General features: G+C 41.2%; 1 protein-coding gene across 2 annotated transcripts; it reads left to right on the top strand.

Annotated features, from left to right (window-relative positions):
* The first annotated feature begins 1,055 nt into the window (after positions 1 to 1,055).
* On the top strand, positions 1,056 to 19,418 carry trim46b (tripartite motif containing 46b). 2 transcript variants are annotated; one of them, XM_081612344.1, is made up of 12 exons: positions 1,056 to 1,493; positions 5,060 to 5,336; positions 5,414 to 5,603; positions 6,686 to 6,884; positions 7,682 to 7,828; positions 7,981 to 8,076; positions 8,457 to 8,710; positions 10,371 to 10,492; positions 10,601 to 10,939; positions 14,088 to 14,317; positions 14,956 to 15,023; positions 17,150 to 19,418. In XM_081612344.1, the coding sequence occupies exons 1-12, from the start codon at positions 1,401 to 1,403 to the stop codon at positions 17,589 to 17,591; spliced, it is 2,457 nt and encodes an 818-aa protein (XP_081468470.1). In that variant the 5' UTR covers positions 1,056 to 1,400; the 3' UTR covers positions 17,592 to 19,418. The 2 variants fall into 2 exon arrangements, with proteins under 2 accessions (XP_081468470.1, XP_081468471.1); XM_081612345.1 differs by having other exon boundaries at positions 1,057 to 1,493; positions 5,075 to 5,336.
* Positions 19,419 to 20,221: the final 803 nt, after the last annotated feature.

Genomic DNA, 20,221 nt, shown 5'->3' with positions numbered 1-20,221 from the left:
ATGGAAGCTACATGGAAAAGTACAAACGCTTCACATGGTACAAAACACAAGCATGCACCAAGAAGAAGAAAAAGAAGAAGCGTCTTTTTTATCTAACAACAATCGTACTGATTTGGTTGCTTAATATGAAAAAAATAAATCCAAAGCACCATTTTATACGCTTAAGGTTACAAGTGAGTTTCCAAGTTATTTTCAGAAAATGAGAAATGGTCAAAATAAAAAAAATATGCAGAGCTTTCAGACCTCAAATAATGGAAAGAAAGCAAGTTCACATTCATTTAGAAACAACAATACAAATGTTTTAATTCAGGGAGAGTTCAGAAACCAACCAAGAGGTTTTTAAAGGGCTTCAGTGCAGTGGACTCTTAAGTTTTTCCAGAGCTGAACATACATCGCTGCCACTGTTGGAGAAATATAAATAAACTTCCCAACTTGTGTACTGTACACACAATGTTTATCTGCTGATGTTGCTTTCTAATAGTATAAATATTCTGGGACATTTAAATACCTTTCTACATATCAAAATCCTAAGTATTCTGTTTGCTACTCCTGTCAGGTTCAAATCAGTAACCATAATAACGCAGGTATGACGCAAGCTAATAACAAATTAAACAAATGATAGCAGGTATGCTACACACATTCTAGTAGAGTGGTTCTGGAATAACGATGCATCTGCTGTTGGCACGTTGATATGAGGGGCCCCGAATGAAAATACGATTAGGTCCACAAAAAATCTTGGTCCGGCTTCTGACTCAGTAAAAATAAAACAGTCACTTTTCCAGCTGGAAAAAGTTCCTCTTACATGTGATCTAGCAGCAATAATCACTTGTACGCTTGTATACGCCTTTATTATTATTATTATTATTATTATTATTATTATTATTATTATTATTATTATTATTATTATTATTATTATTATTATTATTATTATTATTATTATTATTCTCTCTCTCTCTCTCTCTCTCTCTCTCTCTCTCTCTCTCTCCCAGTATTGTCCAGCTCTCTCCCCGCTGTGTGCCTCATCATTTGAAGGCATCCGGTGCGGGAGGGGTTGGGATGAGGGGCGGGATGTCTGGGTGAGGAATAAAGCTACAGGCATCTGCTAATACTCAGCGTGGATATATTACATTGGCAGTAAATATTTCTTCTTTTTTTCCCCCCATCTAAACGCATCATGATGTGACGTTATGCCAACATGCTTATTTTTATCCGTGCGCATCTATTGAGAAAGAGAGAGAGATAGAGAGAGAGAGAAAAAAAAATAATACGCAAGATTGGCTTTCCAGGAGGGTTGATTAGCTGCTTCTTTTCTCCGGATAAACAATTATAATTATTTGTAATCGTGTTTTTAACATGCACTATAAGATCTGCGGTCTGGATACGTGTCGAGTTGCATCCAGATGATGAAAGCAGGGGGCAGCTATTTTCTTCATGTGGCAGAGATGGATGTGAAAACAGCCTCATCAGCGATGGAAGCCTTGGCTCGGATCAGCGTGAGTATCTGAAGGTTTTATTCTGATTTGTCTCGAGATGTACATAGAAAATCAGTACATTTGCTGATATGCTGATTGCTCGGTGAAAATTGCTTTAAAGGGACAGTGTTCGCGCACAGATTAGTATGAAACCGAGGATCAATACATTTTGGTTCCGTCCAGCGATAACAGCGTTGCATGATCGATGTGGAAAGTATTTTCAAAATGTGCACATTTATAAACGTGAAATGGTGACTGAGACCACGCGTTTCTTTTTCTTTCATTTCTGTTTTTTTGGTTGGGTTCCTTGGATGTTTGTTTCCATGGAGACGGGATGCAGGACTCCTGCTTGCTGCTGAGGGGGAACGCGAACAGTGTGCAATGGAGGCATTCCCCCCTCCACCCCCCAAACCCTAGAAGCGGTCAGGTTCAGCAGCTATGGCCAGAGCGAGAGATCTGAGAGCAGAAATAGAGCAGGCAGACCTGCACTTGTGTGTGTGTGTGTGCACGGTGCCTTTTTTCACACCTCCTCTCTGGCGATGTAACGCCTCAAACCCCTCCCCTCCCCTCCTCTCCAAGAGCGACTTCGCTCTCCTCATGCGGGGAGATACAGTGACTATAAGCACGTATATAGTCCTGCCGTCATGGCGCCCAGATTCCAGGTGAAGGTAAGGATGCGCCTGCTTTAACGCCCTCACCAGCGGCAACGCGCTCTGACCATTTTAAGAAGGAGGCAGAGAGGTCCCAGTTTGCAGTGGTTTCTGTGGTCTGCAGGAGAAAACGCGGTAGTGGCCTGAAATGTGAAAATGCTGGAGGAGGTGACAGACAGGCCGGCGCTGACATTGGAGAATGGCAAAAAAAAAAAAAAAAAAAAGGTGGACTGAAGGATAAAGTTGGTGATTCCACAATTCTTTACTGGTTCCAACAGTGTGCTAGCTTAGATTTATTTGCAGGTGAGGTGCAAAGGCTAATTCAGTTTTAGCCAATACATCTGCAGCTCTATTATTTTATGCCTAGAAAGATGCAGGTTTCATCAGTCCGCATGCTACCGGTTTTTGTTGCCCTGCCATATTCTGCATGGCCTCCTGTGGCCACTTCTGTGTGCAGAGTTGAGCTGCCCTGCTTTCTTTCCTCCATCACATCATACAGCAGTGACAAAATTACCAAATTCCCTTGTGCAGCACATTCAGATAGTCTCGTCCTCTGCTTGAAGTTAATTCGTGGTGGCTGCAGCGGACCCGCAACAGTTCTGCTTTCAGGTTGAGGGTGTGTGTCAAGGGCATCTGCTGAAGCATGTCAGAGAGAGACATGTAGTAAGATGTCACAGTTTTCTGCAAACAACCTGATCATACAGTTGGACCACAACAATGAAGAGAAGTCACTCCATCCGAGTCTGAGATGGAGACTCAGACAGGGGGTTCCGCCTCAGACAGATAAAGACCCCGAGATGCTACCCAGGGGATTGCTAAAAGCCCTAATGGATGCAGTGATGAAGAGTGAGGTAGGAGGGGATGAGGGATGAATGGATAGGGAAAATTGGGATAATGGAGACGGAGGTTGGGATGATGCCAATAGGGATGAAGGGAGTTTAGGGGATGAAAGGTCAGTATTGTATCGTTTATCATTTATCATGATAAATGGTAAATGATAAAATCATAATTTATGGTTGTCATAATAAATTTCTATTAATTATATTTAAAAAACCCCAAAACTATAGCTTTGCCATTTTTCCCCTCACTTTTTTCAATAAAAGCATCAATAAATACCAATAAGTGTGCAAATACAGTTACTGTGTGAAGCTCAGTGATACAAATCACACTTCTTTATGTGACTAGTGTATTACAAATGCTATATTTTTCAAGAGCAGGATTTGTGTTTGTGTGGCTACAATTTCTGTGACAGTTACCCCAGATAGAAATGATGTGACGGCGAGGAGGGTGAGTTATGACGAAGGCAGGTAGGGAGGAGGGATTGACGTGGGATGAAGATGAAGGGAGATAGTGATGGGAGATTAGAGATGAAGGACTTAAGGATAAGAAATGATGAAGGTGAAGTGAGGGATTGAGGATGAAGGAGGTAGTGGAAGTTTAGGGCTAAAGGATGAGGAATGATAGAGGGAGAAAGTGATGAGGAAGGTAAGGTATGGTAGCAAACAGACTGATAGGATGAGGGAAGGATTGGACATGAATAATGAAGGAAGAAAGAAAGTTATGAAGGAGGTAACAGGTGATGGGTCAGGAACAAGCATGACAAGTGGGAGACGAATGAAATATGTAGCGATGAGGGAAGTAGAGATAAGAATGGAATAAGGCAGGGATGAAGGGAGGAGGACAAAATAGGAAAGGAGGAGGAAAAGGGAGTTAGGCCTCACAGTGTAGCTTCCCACCACCAACGAGTGAACGTATGAACAGGTGAATGACTGAATGTAGTGTAAAGTGCTTTGGAGCATTTAGGGAGAAGAAGTGGTAAGTTTACGAAAGAAGAATGAGGGAAGTAGAGACAGAAGAAGTAGAGATGATGGAGATAAGAGAGAAGGATGAGAAGTAGCAGTCCTACGCTAATCCGCTCACTTCTAATTTCTCTTCACCAATCTGTCTGGGATTTCTCCCATTGACTTGGATTTCTTCGGTAGAATTCCAGCAAACAGAAGAAGTTGTGAACGATGCCGTTGATTTCCTGCGCTGATTCGGAAGTGTAGTCTGCCTTCAGTTGTAGCAACGGCAGCGTAGGAAGTGAATGAACCGCTGACATGAGTGCGAGTTGGTCACGCTTCCAAATATTGAATGAACATTGACGGCCTCCTCATTCAGTTCAGCTCTTCTCTCTTCGCGGTGGAGGATGGTTGTTTACAGTGCAGGCAATTTCCGATAAGCTTCCTAGCATCGAGCTGGCGCTTTACATGGGTCACGGCTAAACGTTGGCGATTGGGTACAATTTAAAACCTTCAGAGAGTCCACAGTTCCAGGAAGAAACAGTTTCTCAATACCTGAGAGCCCAAACTCTCCATAAGAAGCAAAGCGTAGAACATGGGTTTTCTTTTTCCAGCTCAAAACACATTTATCACATTTTTTGCCAAATTGATGTGCTCCAGCTGACCTGCGTTGCCACTCTTCAGCTCTAAACGTGAAAACAGGAGTGTTGGTTTGGGGGATAAAATAAAATCCACTCTATTCTGCATAGAGATTTACAGCACAATAATGCAGCTGCAGTTCATACTTGTTTACATTTTAGTTTCACATCTTAGTTCTGCTGGAATAATTAATGCACCACATTTACATGCATAGTACAATAAAGATTAGGTTAATTTTATAGAATTATAAAGCAAATTCTGAAGTTGGTCAAGCGGCTCTTGTCCATGCAGGATTCTGTTATATAAGTAATGCAGAGGCTGAATATTTAATATTTGATCTTTATCTATAATTAACATGATTAGCGCCCAGTGGCAGCTGTCTGGGACAGTTTTATTCCCTTTCCTCAGTAATTCCTGGTTGCATCTTAATGAAAACATTTTCAGTTAAAGCCTGTTCCCTAATGTTTTGCATTTCCACGTTTCTCATTTCATCTTCGGATTATTAAATGTCCAGTAGCTTTTCTCCCTGCAGTCCAACATGAAGAGTCTGGAGCACGAGCTGCATTGTCCTGTGTGCAAGGAGATCGTCAAGCAGCCCGTGGTTCTGCCATGCCAGCACAGCGTCTGCCTGATGTGTGCCTCAGAGGTCCTGGTGGCCAATGGCTACCCGCCACCAGAACTCCCCCCGGAGCCCAACTCTCCGGCCTCCACGCCCAACACTCGCTCTCCTCGTCAGGCACGCCGGCCCACTCCCAAACACGAGCAGCGGCCCATTGACCGAGTGCTGCGATCAGGTACAGAGAGTGTACTCTACTTGTTTTCATTTCCTGTTTTAGCTGAAATTTAACTGGTCTTCTGGATTTGGCTTGAGGCCCCCATCCGCCTTCACCATCCATGCCTCGCTCTCCCGGACATGGGACGTATCCAGGGCGACGGCGTAAGGAGGGCCCTCCTCTGGTGATGATGTTCCCCTGCGTCCCCTGCGCCCGGGATGTCGAGCTGGGCGAGAAGGGCCTGACTGACTGTCTCCGCAACCTCACATTGGAGCGGATTGTGGAGAGGTAATTATCACAATTACGGAGTCTGGAAAAGTTCAAAACTAGAAAAAATAATAATAATTTGAAAGCTGTGAAAATTTGGCTAAAAATATGATTAAGGAGTGATGCTGTGTGCTAATAAAACCAAGGAGGTGTGGGATCATGTCCAGATCTGATTATTCAGCTGCAGCTGAACTGTGAAAAAATCTTGCACATTGTGCACTACAACATACTGTACAGTAGCTACATTTAATGACTCTTTTCCCACAGTCTAGCAGCTTACAGTTCACTTTCCCCCGTATTTGTTGCTGCTTGTGACATTCTTTGTTCCAACACTTAATTTTTTACAGCCAATTAACAGTCTGATTTAAATTGTTTTTTTTATTTTTATAAAAATTACATAATTTATCTACACAATAAAGAGAGGCTAACATCATCCTTTAAAGGGGACTTATGATGTAAAATTCACATTTAACATGTTTTGTACTTTGATTTGTGTCTTTACTGCTTCTGAAAACAGCCCAGGCATTTTTTAGAAATAAGTTAATGTTTTTTGGTGTCTGGAAAATTAGTCGTTTCAAAAACCTCCAGCCAGCACTGCCCATCACCTAGCAACCTATGCAGAGTTCCACCCGTCACCTAGCAACCTGAGCGGAACTTGAACACGTTTGGTCAGCTGGTTTTACAGCTGAACGCTGCTGGTGGAAAAGACAAGGGCTTTGTTGGTACTTTACCATCCAGTAAACACTTGCTGCATTGTTGTTAGTTGTGCAGGAGCCTCAACTTCTGCTTTTCAAAAATGTACGGTTGTAAAATTGCACATCTGTTTGCAGCCATGTTCAACTGCAAGTATAAATGTTGAGTTCGGGAGGGGGCTGCAGGGTTCAGTTGGATTTAAAGCAATAACTGGCCCCAAAACATCTTATTCTGACAGGAGGTCTAGAACTTATCAGATTGAAATCTCACTATCTAAGAATAATTGTGTGTAAAAAATGTAATAAACATGTTTTGTAAAGCTCATAGATCTATCCTAACCTGGATAGATCTATGAGCAGGTTAGGATAATAAATAATTTCTTAATTGCTTATTTTGTACTCTTGCACCAGGTACAGACACACAGTGAGCCTGGGGAGTGTCGCTGTGATGTGCCAGTTCTGTAAGCCTCCTCAAACTCTGGAGGCCACCAAGGGCTGTGCTGACTGCCGCTCAAATTTCTGCAACGAGTGTTTCAAGCTCTATCACCCATGGGGAACGCCCCGAGCACAACACGAGCACATCCAGCCCACACTCAATTTCAGACCAAAGGTTAGACACTCCTGACCTCCATTCACTTAGTTCATCCCTTCTCTCCATCAGCTTTGCTTTACTTCCCAAAGCATGACACTGCCATCACTATGTTTCACTGTGGGGATGATGGGCTTTGGGGTGATGTACAGTGATATGATCGCTCCAGAGTTAGTACCATTAGGATTACTGCTCTCTTTAGCCTTTATCCTTGTAGGACTGGAATGTCGTACATTTTAGTTTTCAGGTAATGGGTTTAATAGAGAGCTTTAGATGTTCAGAGCTTCTAATTCAGTTTTAAAAGTCAAACCTACTTTGAATTCCTACTCAACATGTCTAGTGTGTTCACTGGTCTTGCATGCAACACTTTTCAAATTTGCATTTGTGAACATAAACATTTCTGCAATGCTTTATGTTGATGCATCACATGCAATTCCTAACAGAACATTGAAATTTGTTTTAATAACTTGACAAAACTTCAAGATGAATATAAAGTTTGTAAAGCACTATATATCATATTTAAACTGCATAAAGGTTGCATGCATAAAGGCTTTTGATCCCCTTTTATTTACAATTTATGAAGGTATATAACACACAGTCCCCATTTTATAATGCACTAAAGGATCATTTCTGTTAAAAATCTGCCTATTTTCCATTAAATGCCTTATTTTGTGAACCCCTAACCCCTAACCTGAATCTTTAAAAATATTAAGTAAAATAAGAAAGAAAGGCGTAACATTTGATGTTGCATGTCATTTTTGATGATATGGTATTTTAAGCATGCATTAGTTCAGGTCTGTTTGTGTTCTTTTGCTCAGGTTCTGACCTGCACGGAGCACGACCAGGAGAAGCTGCAATTCTATTGCAGGTCCTGCCAGCGGCTGCTCTGCCCGCTCTGCAAACTGCGGCGAATCCACACTGGACACAAAATCCTCCCGGTGGCACAAGCTTACCAAGCTCTTAAGGTTTTCTACAAATATGCACTGCTTTGCTTTGACTGCACCTTTTCTTTATATTTCACTTCTGATGAGAAAAACTTTCTCCTGATTTTGTAAAGTGGTCTTGATTAATACATGGAAAGTACTGTATTAAAAAAAAAAATTGTTTATGTTTACAGGAGAAGATAACTAAAGAGATGAACTTCATCCTGTCCAGCCAGGACACAGTTCTGGCTCAGATCACCCAGCTGGAGAGCGCCATCACTCAGACTGAGGTGATGAAAACACTTAGCAGTTAAATCCCAAAAACATCCTAAAGCTGCTGTGTGCTTCTCTCGTCTTGAGATGTAATCGTTTACTTTTGAGGGCTATAAATAGTTTGACATCAGTTATCATAAAATCGACTGAAAAAAGTGTCAAATGTCTCAGACACACCTTTGGCTGCTTTTGTGCTTTTAAGCAATTTTCATATATTTTTCAAGCATCAAATCTGTTACTGTGCTTTTAAACACCAGTGATCACAAGTTTGCATTTCCCAGCAGGGGTGTCACATTCCCTGCGTTGCATCCAGTCATTTTAAAATTTGAACCTCATTATATTTGAGCCTGTGGAGCCACTGTAGCTCTGTGAACTCCTCTCTGGTTTGTTCAACCAGGTGAACAGCGTGTCGGCCAGAGAGCAGCTGGCCCAGAGCATCAGGGACCTGACGGCGGCTCTCGCAGAGCGTCACGCCTCGCTCACACAGGCTCTGGAGGCGGCGCGGCAGAAACGCGGCGAGGCGCTTTCTGCTCAGGTGGCGGAGCGACGTGGCCTGATGGAACATGCGGGGCTCATGGCTTTCACCCAGGAGCTGCTGAAAGAGACGGACCAGCCCTGCTTCGTGCAGGCCGCTCGCCAAACACACAACAGGTTTTCTCTTTTTGTTTAGCTCTGGTGTCACTCTTTGACTCTCAGAAGGGCTAAAAGAGCATCTCTAAATGATCTGGATTGGGGTCAAAATGATGACTCTAATTAATCATGACAGCTGTCCAGGTTGTCATGAATAAATCACAGCAGGTTTGGCTTAAGATCAAATCATACTAAAACCTAATAGATCCATCTCAGACTCCACAAATCTGCCAGCATGTTAAATGTTTCAGTGCGAGTCAGAACAGGTGGGGAAAAACTAAAGTTGTGTTTGGCTTATTTTGAAGGGATGTCAGGAGAAAGACTTATCCGACCAAAATTACATCTGAATGAACCAAAAGACTTCTGGAACAAGGCCTTTTGGGCAGATGAGACTAAAACAAAGACATTTTACCTTAATACTGAGAGAAAACCAAATAGCTAAGTGCTAACTAGCGGTGTTTTTAATTTGATTTTGGTACAGACTAACATTTATTAATATTAAAATCCCTTAATGTTAACATTATTAGTACCAGAATTCACAACAAAACCCAGCTCCTGATACCTGTTATATGTTAGCATGTTTTATGTTGCCAGCCTTTTAATAATCACCACCCATTTTTATTTGTGTGCCTGGTAAATCTGTACAATGTTAGTTTGAGATTTTTTGTATTTTTAAGTAATGAATCTGTGATTTTTCCGACAATCTAAATGGGTTTCCAGGTGTTTTCAAAGAAGTTCACCTGGACATGCCATTATTTCCTGCACATTAATTTTCTGTGACGAACCATTATGTTTTAACACGTTTCTATAAACTGGTTTCCAACAACAATGTGAAACATATTAATTTTTATTCAAAAACAGATTCTAATTTGACATTGTTTATTTTTTTGAGAGATTTTTTTAATCATTTCATATCAGAAAAACTCTTCTAAGATCTAAATTTACCAGGGGTAATAATAATAATAATGTTGGTCTAATTTGTACCTCAAAAGCAAACACTATTTTTTAATAGCATTGTTTACTGTAATTTTTGTGAATTTTATTTAGTAAAACAAAAAATGCATTAGATTCCTGAGAAACAAACTAAGAAAAAAGTATATTTCCACAACATAAAAAGATGTGGTAATTTTTTGAGAGGTAAATTTTTGTTATTTTGTGTATTTGGAAAAGCTATATATTGTGTGGATTTCTATAAAAAATTACTTTGGTCTTTAGATCAATTATATATGGGTTTGCTTAGATCATTGCAGCTGCATGATTGATTAAATTTCACTGCTGCTGTTGGTGATGTGATTCCTCTTTAAACAAGCCACAGATGTTTATTGCTAAGAAAAACAATCTCCAAATCCACATTAATCTCTAAATCTAAATGATGCATAATATTTATGTAATCTAAGGTTGAGTCATATCTTCTTATAAGCATTGCTCAGTGGTTTAATGACCCACAAGACAATGTTTGGGTAGTTTGTCTTCTGCAGAAAAGAATGAGTTTGACGTGTTCAGAGAACTAATGAGGTGTTATTTTTGGCTCTGTTCAACAGATTTGTTGGGAGTAATAAAAACGTAGAATAGCAGTGGTCTTGTCTTTTATTCAGCCCATTTAATCCGTCCTATTGAAAACATTGTGTAAACACTTTTCCTCCTCTTACATTGTTTTTCTTTTGCTTTTGAACTGAACCAGGTTGAGCAAAGCAATCGAGAATCTCCAGCATTTCACTTTGGCTGCTGATCCGTCCTTCAGACACTTCCAGCTGGATGTTTCCAAAGAGCTCAAACTCCTGACAGAGCTTAACTTCATCCAAGGTGAGGAACAGAGTGGTGATGCATGGATATGAAAATAAAAGAGGCCAAAATAAAGACAAATTGAGGGAATACAAACAAAAGTAAACACTGAGCACGCTCTTGTTTCAGCTCCTCTGGCTCCCGTCATCGACACCCAGCGCTCTCTGGCGTACGACCAGCTCTTCCTGAGCTGGCGGCTGCCTCAGGAGTCGGCGCCCGCCTGGCATTTTTCCGTGGAGTATCGCCGCCGAGGCGTGGTGCCCGGAGGAGCTTCGAGGGGCGGGATCAGAGGAGGCCTCGCTGCCGCCAGGTGGGGCTGGCAGCGGCTGGATGAAGTGAGCGGAACCAGCGCCGTGATCGACAGGCTGGAGATGGACAGCGTGTACGTCCTGCGCGTGAGGGGCTGCAACAAGGCGGGCTACGGGGAGTACAGCGAGGAGGTGTACCTGCACACCCCACCTGCACCAGGTGGGGGAACGCTCATGTTAGCGCCTCTTACTGGCTTTTTCTGCAGAGACGTTCGTGAAAAATGGGTGGACACAAAACAATTTATGAAATTGCAAAGTGCAAGAACACAAAATCTTACCAAGTATTATAAGTTTCTACTGCAAATATCTTAGTACAATTGAAATAACTTACGAGTAACTTTTCAGCAAGATATAAAAGCTTGTTTAAATAATTAATTCTGTAATATTGATGAAAAATACTAATTATAGGTGAAATAATCTACCAATGAAAAAAAATACATGTCTTATTCCTCTGGTAGATTACGTCACTTACATCTAGAACTTTTTCATCAATATTAAGAAATGATCGACTGAAAACAAACTCCTATATCGTGTTGAAAAGTTATTCTAAGTCAGTTTTACTTCAAGTGTACCAGGATATTTGCAGTAGAAACTTGACCAAAAATACTTGGTAAGATTTTGTGTGTTTGCAGAGCACGAAATTAAACCCACATTATGAATCATGCAAAATTTGCACAGGCTGCTCAAAAAATTTGAACATGATGGAAAATGTTATTTGTTAAAGGTTAATTGCTGAAGAATCTGGCTGTCCACAAATTGCTGTTTCCAAGCAAATCAATGAAAAGTTGAGTGGAGGGAAAAAGTACGGTTGAAAAAGCAGCTTTAGGAGATTTTTGATTCAAAACCCATTCTAGAGTCATTCTCCTCGATCCTCGTTTTAAACCAGAAGCATCAAATCTGGGCTGAAATAATTGTACTGTCACTCAGTGGTCCAAAGTATTCTTAGTAGATAAAACTCAATTTTTGGAGATGCTTTTCAGCAGGCCAAAACAAGGAGTATGAAACTCCTTTTCTTTTGGTCTGAATTGTTTAATTGTGTTTTGGGTTTTCATGAACTGCAGCATAATTACTCTCCAAGGTAAAAGATTTCACTATTTGATAACTGTAGTAAATACATTTTAAATGATATTCTAACTTTTTGAGCTGCACCTTTACTATTTGGCCACTGATGTTATTCGATGTTTGACTCTGTCAAGAGGTTGGCTGCTTCATAGCCTGTTTCTCTCATTTCTTTTGTAGCCCAGACAACTGATTGATGGGTCTAGTGGTTCAACAGAGACAAAATGAAATGCAGTGAAACAGGTCGTACGAAGGACAGATTATGCTCTACAAACAGAGACTTACACCCAGAGAAGGGCGCAGCTTAAAGCTTTCTTGTGTCCACACACAGAGGCATGTACTGCCTGCCACAACCAGTCCTGGTTTTCTTTATCCTTGATTTCTCTGCACATAAACTTAATTAAAAGCTGTGATTCAATCCTGATTTTAAATGTACAAATAATCACCAATTAAAAGCAGATATTTACAACGGCTGTATGAAATCAAATATGACTTAAAAGAAAATTTACTTTGTAATTTGACATCTTGAAATCGGGCCTCTGTCTCTAAAAAAAAAAAAAAATTCTGCTCTTTCTGAAATTTCGTCTCCGAGTTTCAGAAAGCGCAGGAAAAAACAACATTTTTACCAGCATTGCACTGAGAAGTAGCTCATATATTGAGCTTAACAGATGTGCAGTTCCGCTAGCTCTGTGCTAATTGCTGCTGGCTAGTCTGAAGGAGCTCAGTCGGGTAGTCGCTGCTCTGTGAGGCGAAAGAACTAAAGCTTGAAAACTGCAGCTCCAGGGAGGAGCAATGCCTCTGAGGTGGCGCTGCGTCCACCCAGGTCTTTTGCGCATTTGAATGGTTGCCATGAAGATTAACCAGTCATGAAAGAATCCAGGCAACACTCTAAAGCCGTTTTCGCACTGCAAGGAACGGAACGGTACGGAACGGAACGGTTCCAGCCCTGTTGTATTCGCATTACACTGAGGGCGCCATCGAAGCGGTACCGGACGTCATTATTTTTGAAACTAAACAATGGTTTCAATGTAGCGGCCGACTGTACTCGTTCATCAGCGAGTAAGCGGAGGAAAAAAAACCCTCATCATTAGACCAGGTGATTGCACTATATTGAGACGAATCAATTTCTAATTAAAACTAATAATAAAAATAAATGAAAAGAGCACTCTTTACAAAATACAGTTTAGTGAGAGCCAGCTGTCAACGGAAAATTTACGTCTGACTCCATAACAACCAGCGGCCAATCAACTGCTGGTTCTAAGCAGAACCGCTTGGCCGGCCCGATTGGAACCACAGCTCTTGTGGTTCCATGGGGCTGGATGGAACCGGTCGCAAGTTGTAATGCAAACACGGTCGGAACCGTTCCGTACCGTTCCGTTCCGTTCCGTTCTGTACCGTACCGTTCCCTGCAATGCGAAAACGCTTTTAGTACGTACATGACGCAAAGCTCAAAAAACTTCATTTTACATAACACTGCCCCTCTAAATCGGCACAGTCCTAAAAGTAGTAAAATCTGAAATACAAAAGAACAAAATGAATCTTTTCTTTTTCCATTTCCACCTTTTTTCTGCAACAGTCTTCTCACTACCGACACATCCTCACTGTCTTGCTCTTTATTCCCTCACTTATTTCCATTTCACAGCTTTGTACTTGTCATCTTGAGCTGTGCTACTTCCACGCTGCCCAGCCTACATGCCTCCCACAGAACGTAAGAAGTGCATTCATCCCTGTTCCTCCTCTCTGCACCCCTGTGTCATCCTCTGTTACAAGACCATCCCATTTTAGCTCCCAAACCAAGATCTGTCCGAGCGCTGATGAGTTTTGCACTTTGTTAAGACATGGGGCTTAACAAAATGGATCGGCTTCAGATCCGGGGTTTTGTAAGGGTCAATTTGTGTGCCTGGTGAATTCCCTGTTCCCCCCGTTGGCTGTTTCCCCTTCCTGCTATACTTCCAACAACCAGGCTTCCTTCTGTAAGAGCTGTGTGGTGATAACTGCTGTTTATTTGGCTCCCTGAGTCATTGGTGTAAAGATCAATGTGTTTTTCTCTTGCAGTGCTGATGGGAGGAGGTGCATGTCTGCTCTTTTCTTCTTGATGCTTTCTGGCAATAAATCTGCACAACTTTCCTTCTGTTATCTCCCGAACTACTTCTGTTCCTAAATCTGACGTGCCTTCTCGTCTTCTCTCATAACTCTCCGTCTGATCTCTCCGTATCTTCCTCCTCTCTCTGCCTTCTCCTCTCTATCAGTGCTTAATTTCTACCTTGACTCTCGTTGGGGTCTCCATGCTGACCGACTGGTGGTCAGCAAAGAGCAGCGTGGGGCTCGAAGCGTCCCCGGTCTCTCCCTGCTGCAGGCCGCTGACCACGCGCTCACGTCCTGCCACCTCACGTCGGACCTCCTGGTGGGGGATGTTGCCATTACACAAGGAAGACACTACTGGGCATGCTCAGTGGAGCCTGGATCCTACCTTGTAAAGGCAGGTTCATTCTGGTTGCACCACATTCAGACACCGTATAAACTTAAACAACTGTTGATGCCTTTTATTTATATCATAGCCTAAACAGCAATTACCATTGAACATGTTATGTTGAACTATTATCAGTTCTCTCTAACAGGGTTTCATTCAGGGTCTTTTAAATTAAACTGCAGCAAACTATTGTAGTAATATCGTGGCATTTTATGCTATTTGAAGTATTTTCTTTGTGTTTTGTTAAAGGGAAGCTCTCAAAAAAAATCATTAAAGGCAGATGTTGTTCAGTTAAAAACAAAAATGTTGAGCTTAGGGTAATTAGTAGAGCCTGAAAAATCAGGAAAACTGCAGGATTTGATATATATTTTTAAGGGTGATGTAAATACATTAGATCTTATAAATCCATCTAATTTTCACATCCAGCTATCTGTATCTAATTTGTCCTTCGTATCTTATTTGATTCGAGTGAATAAAAAAAAACAACAACCAACAACAGGTTTCTGCTATAGAAGAAAAACGATTTCCAAGGGAGTTCAGAAATTATTTTTAGATTCTGGATCGTTTCTGAAAAACGCGGTTTCAGCTTCTCGTTGAATACAAGAGGACTCACTTCTCGTTTGCTGCGTCTTGTTTTTGCTGAGCAGGTTGGAGTCGGGTTGGAGTCCAAACTGCAGGAGTGGTTTCACCTCCCACAGGACATGGCCAGTCCTCGGTGAGTTCAGCAAACACACACTCCAGACTGCGAAACACACCGGTGGCAGCATCATGCTGCGGATTCTGAGGGACAGGAAAGCTGGGCGGGGTCGACAGGAAGAAACTCAGATGGAACGGAGAGGCTGAGAACATTGACCAGTCTGAGCTGGAGCCATTTTGCGGAGAAAAGATACAAATATCAGTCTGTAGAGACACTATAAAAGAGTTGGTTCAAGAAAATATCATCTTAGGTTGACTGAGTAAAAAAAGCTTGTTGTGGAAATAAAATTGGAAACTACATATTTCTTTCCTTTTTGACATTTATGCCCTGTTTGGTCCATTTTTAACCAAGTGGAGGACAATTTGTAGGCATTTTATTGATTTAAACATAATTAAACTGCAGCAATGTTTGTGGTTGTAACATAGAAAACTTGAATTTAAGGAGTATAGATACAACTACTACTAATACTATTGTTACCTGGTGGTAAGTCAGAGAATCCACTGCTTCCCCACTTTGTGACCAGCTGAAAACAGTAAAAACCTTTCCTCTCTGGAGATTTTCTGGCCACATCAAACTGGGAGGAAACCCCAGGGTCAGACCAGAGACAATATATTTACTCTGGTCTGAAATGCATACATCTGGGAGTGTTTCTGTGGGGAGGGATGTCTGTGTTTCCCATCCATCCCTTTGTGACCTGATTTCAGATAAGCTGAGGAAAATGAATGGATGAAAAGTTCAACACCAATATTTCAACCCAAAAGAATGGTAGGGTGAATAATGAGCTCCATTTTAAATGTATCTTTCAGGTTTAGTTTCGTATGTTTCAGCTCCTCTCACAGTCCAAAAACAATCCATAAAGATGATTCATTACCCTAAATGTTTCTCAGGGTTGGGTCAGGGTTAAGGTGTGAATGCATGGTTGTTTGTCCAGTGTGTCTCCATCTTGTCCTGTGATGGACTGGCATGAGTCTAGAGGGCCACTTACAAAGCAATGGCGGGCCGTATTTGGCCCCGAGGCCTTGAGTTTGATACCTGATGGAGATGATGGACAGATGGTTGTTTCAACCCGAGTAGCTGCTGCTCATGTGTGACTCCTAGAGGATTTCTTATAGCATATGTCATGCAGGAGTTGCTAACCTTTACAATCCAAAGAGCCACTTTTGCCCTCAGTCCAACTAAAAACCTGCAAAACCCTTTTTGATTTATCATTTACTCATTTGCTGTTCGTTTTGCTCATTTAACCTCATGTTTCCAGTGAGTCTGGCAGCAGGACAGTTGATAACAGAGGTGAAATTCATAAGTTGATTTCCTGTTTATGGTGTGAGGACTGTCTGTGAGATGACAAAGCTGCAAAGACAGCCATTTTACATATTTGCACAAGGCATAGACTGTATTTAAACAAGACCATTTTCTTTGTCAGAGTATGTTTTGACAGACAAACTGTGTAACTGGTTGCATTTTATCCTAAAGGCAAGTAGACAAAGATGTGAAAGAGAGACTCTAACTCTTGTGATTTCTATTATCGCGGTTGTTCTTTTAACAAACTAATTTTTCCAACACCTTAATATCAAATGCACTTGGGTTATACATGAGGATCATAATGCAAATCAAACCAGCAGGTTACCTTGCTGCATGACTCATTAAATAAATTAACAATCAAAAAAACATTTGGTCTGGACTTAAAACTATCAGATACTTTTGATTGATAGTATTTAATTGAATTGAAACAATTCAATTAATTGCTCAACTCCTGCAGTTTCAGTAAAGATGAGTGAGGCAAAGTTCCTCCATGTCAACGTCAAACACTCCAGTGATCACGAAGGCTTGACGGCGATTGGTGCTGCCAAAAGTCGCAACACCAGTTTAGTTGAGCTTAAGGTCAAGTTTACTTGTCCGGCACATTCCAGCAACAAGGCATGTTCAAAGTCCTCTACTCCATAAAAACACAATACAGTCACTGGAACAGGCAGTAAACGCTAAATTTTGTCAAACACCATCGTCAAAATAAACAAGCGAATGTGCTGATCAGTGTTCCAGTTGATCAACACCTGGTGGGTCAGTTCAGGGGCAGCTGGTTTTCCACGTCACTGCAGGTTTGGTTGCAGACACAGAAACATTCATCACTGCGTTTGTTTTTAATCAAGCTACGACCCAGACAGCGGCCATGACAGCGGAGCAGAGGACGCGCTGGACTCGGCGCCGCCCTTCTGCTTCCTCACCATGGGCATGGGCAAGATATACCTGCCCCAGCACAGCTACCACCACCACCACAACAACCACGGGGGCAACAATCGAGACCCGCTCACCAACAACAACAACGTCCCCTCGGGTCTCACCTACCCGCTGCCTCCTCGACTCGGCGTGTGCCTTGACTTTGAGAAAGGGCGTGTCACGTTCTACGACGCCCACTCCCTGCGGCCCCTGTGGGAGGGTCACGTCGACTGCTCCGGCCCCGTCTGCCCTGCGTTCTGCTTCATCGGCGGAGGCGCTCTGCAGCTGCAGGAGCTGGTGGCCAACCGCAACGCAGACCAGACGCCGGTCAGGAGGGTGACCATCCAGCCCCGCGTCACCAATTTAAACAACTGATCCCCGATCCGCCGGTAATCTGGAATGTATTTGGCAAGTATTTACTCAGCTGCAGCAAAAAGGTAGACATCTCAGCGATTTCTTTGTTTTGTATTCCATTTTATTTAAGAAAAACAAGATGTTTCTATAGCAACAAATATGCAATGTAATTATGTTTCTTACATTTTGTTACATGCGGTTTTGCAACAGTTATTGCTTAAGTGGTGTCTGGTAAATCCAGCACTCTGTATGTAATTATATACATTTAGTGCTTGCACTTGTAGCCAGGCTATGTTGCATTTACAGCTATAAAGCTTATGTAAAAAAAATAAAAGAAGAAGAAAAAAGCTTAACACAGTTTTCTCTATAATGTATAGGCCTTTGTTATGTATGTCTTTAATGTTTGCCTTTCTTTCATGTACAGTACCCTCCTCACTTATTGCCACCTCTGGGAAGGATGAATGAAACGCCTGCAAATATTTCTAGCTCTTAAGCGGAAATTCAGAGAAAAATCCAAGCTTTCATTTTAGTCGAATCATCCTTAACAAACTCATCATTGGCCCAATTATTAATAATCAATACTTTGTACAACAACCTTTTGGTAATTGGGTGGCATTGAAAAGAGGCTTAGAGGATGCGCTGTCAGTTGCGCCTTAAGTTTTCTATTGCCCATTTGCATGTTCAGTCAATGGGCAATTGGCGCCCCCTGCTGACTGCTGAGGGTACAGGCACTATTGCATGTCCATTTATCCTGCACTAAATGAAGGAAATTATCCAAAATCTGGGTAAAAAAATTAAATTTTTTACCGTTTCTCTTTGCACAATCTCGTTAAATCTTCCAAAGTTTTGGATCCTCCTTTATAATTGAATCTATTCGGCTCACCTCGCAGATTCTGAATGATTTTTGTAAGATTTAAATAATTTCTGTGTTGATTTGGTGACATGCTTTGGATCACAATGCAGATTAAAGCTCCAGGGATGACCAATTTTTAACGTTTCTCATAGTTGTCACCACGTTTGCTTATTTAAAATCTTCTAACATTTCAATTAGTTAATAATACACATGCTAACAATGTTTCTTCAGCCTTTGGAAAATAAATAATCCCAAAGCCTTACAAGTTCTGAATCAAGGCGCAAAGACAAATCAAGTCAAGCATATTGAACAAAATAATCAACTAACGTGAGTCTAGTTAAAACTAGACTGTGATGATTGCTGATTTTTGCTTTCTATTGGATTAATGTACTCAATTTAAAGTGTAAATTCAGTGTAAGATTATGCTTAAAAGTGATTTATTTCAAGGCTTTTTACACATAATTTGTCAGAGATGACAATAAATGTGAGAGGGGCAGTGTAAGTGCATTACAGAAAAAAAAGCCTAAAAGATTTTATTGCTTCTATAATTAAATATGTTTTTCACTACAGCTTCTGTTAGCCATTTGATCTCAGCCAAAGTTATTGTTTTATGGGATGTAAATGTGCTAAATTAGAGGTACAGAGTAACAATGAGGCACTACGCCAATTAGAGGCTCCAATTATACCTCCGGTACACAGTTAATCACTAGTTCTCACAGTTTTGTTTGTGCATTGCCGTTTCGTATTTCAAACACGAGTCTGATGTTAGAGCGTGTGTGTAGGAGAGTCTGGTTTCCCAACAATAACGGGCTGACAGTACATCCTTTATCTTTTTTTTCCTTTTCTTTTTTTGCTTGATTGTAAAAGAATGAGCAACACTTATGAAGAAAAGAGTAGCAGATTAACTCAGAGTCAACTTCACCTACCGAGAGAGTGTTTGTTAAAGTATAACAAAGGAAATAAGTACGGAATAAAGTGAAATTGTTTAAATTACACTCTCGGACTCCTCTCATTTGTGGGTGTGTTTTTATTTGAATCATCTCCAGCTTCGTTAACGTGAGGATGTGTAAGAGTTACACCACTGGGGGGCAGCAAAACACCAGAGAGAAATCCTTCTGCATCTGCACCTAAATGGATGGTAAAAACGATTCATATTTGGAAAGATTGCCAATTGGAAATGTGGAAATTTGGCAAACAAATGTTTTGACGAGCGCGATTCAAATCCAATAGATCTGGGTCCAGATTTTCTCCTTCAATGGAAAACAGAAAACTGAAACAAAAGCCTGAATAAATGAATTGAAATAAAATGAATTCATAAAGGTGCAAGACACTGCACAGGGAAGCATTCAGGATCCAACTGTGCTTCATGATGCAAATTCAGCTGAGCCTCCTGGCGTTTCAATCTGAGGCGCCATCAGCATTCAGACCTGGGAAAAAGGTTTTTTTTATTTTACTGGCAAAAACATAAAATCACTGACATTAAACAAAAGTATTATTTTAAAGGGAGTTGTAGCTCTGAAATGCAAGGCACCCTTTTGGTGTGACAGTGGCGACATTTGAACGTTTCTTGCTTTTTATTTGAAGCGTTCAGTAATCTGTCAGGTACAAATAGGTTCATTCAGTTTCTTGTGTGTCTTGGTTTAATATTTTAGGGGTATATAATCATCACTGATGGTTTAAAGGGAAGAGCTTCAACATTAACAACCTTAAGATGGAGATAAATGAGTTTACTAAGTTACAGACAGAATAACATCTATATTGCAAGGTAATTTTTTTTTATCTGTCATCTCATAGAAAA

The sequence above is a fragment of the Poecilia reticulata genome, chromosome 11, assembly GCF_904066995.2.
Source record: "Poecilia reticulata chromosome 11, P_reticulata-male-v2, whole genome shotgun sequence".
Classification (NCBI taxonomy): Eukaryota; Metazoa; Chordata; class Actinopteri; order Cyprinodontiformes; family Poeciliidae; genus Poecilia; species Poecilia reticulata.
Note: the sequence above shows the minus strand (reverse complement) of the source record. Positions and strands in the feature narration are given on the sequence as shown.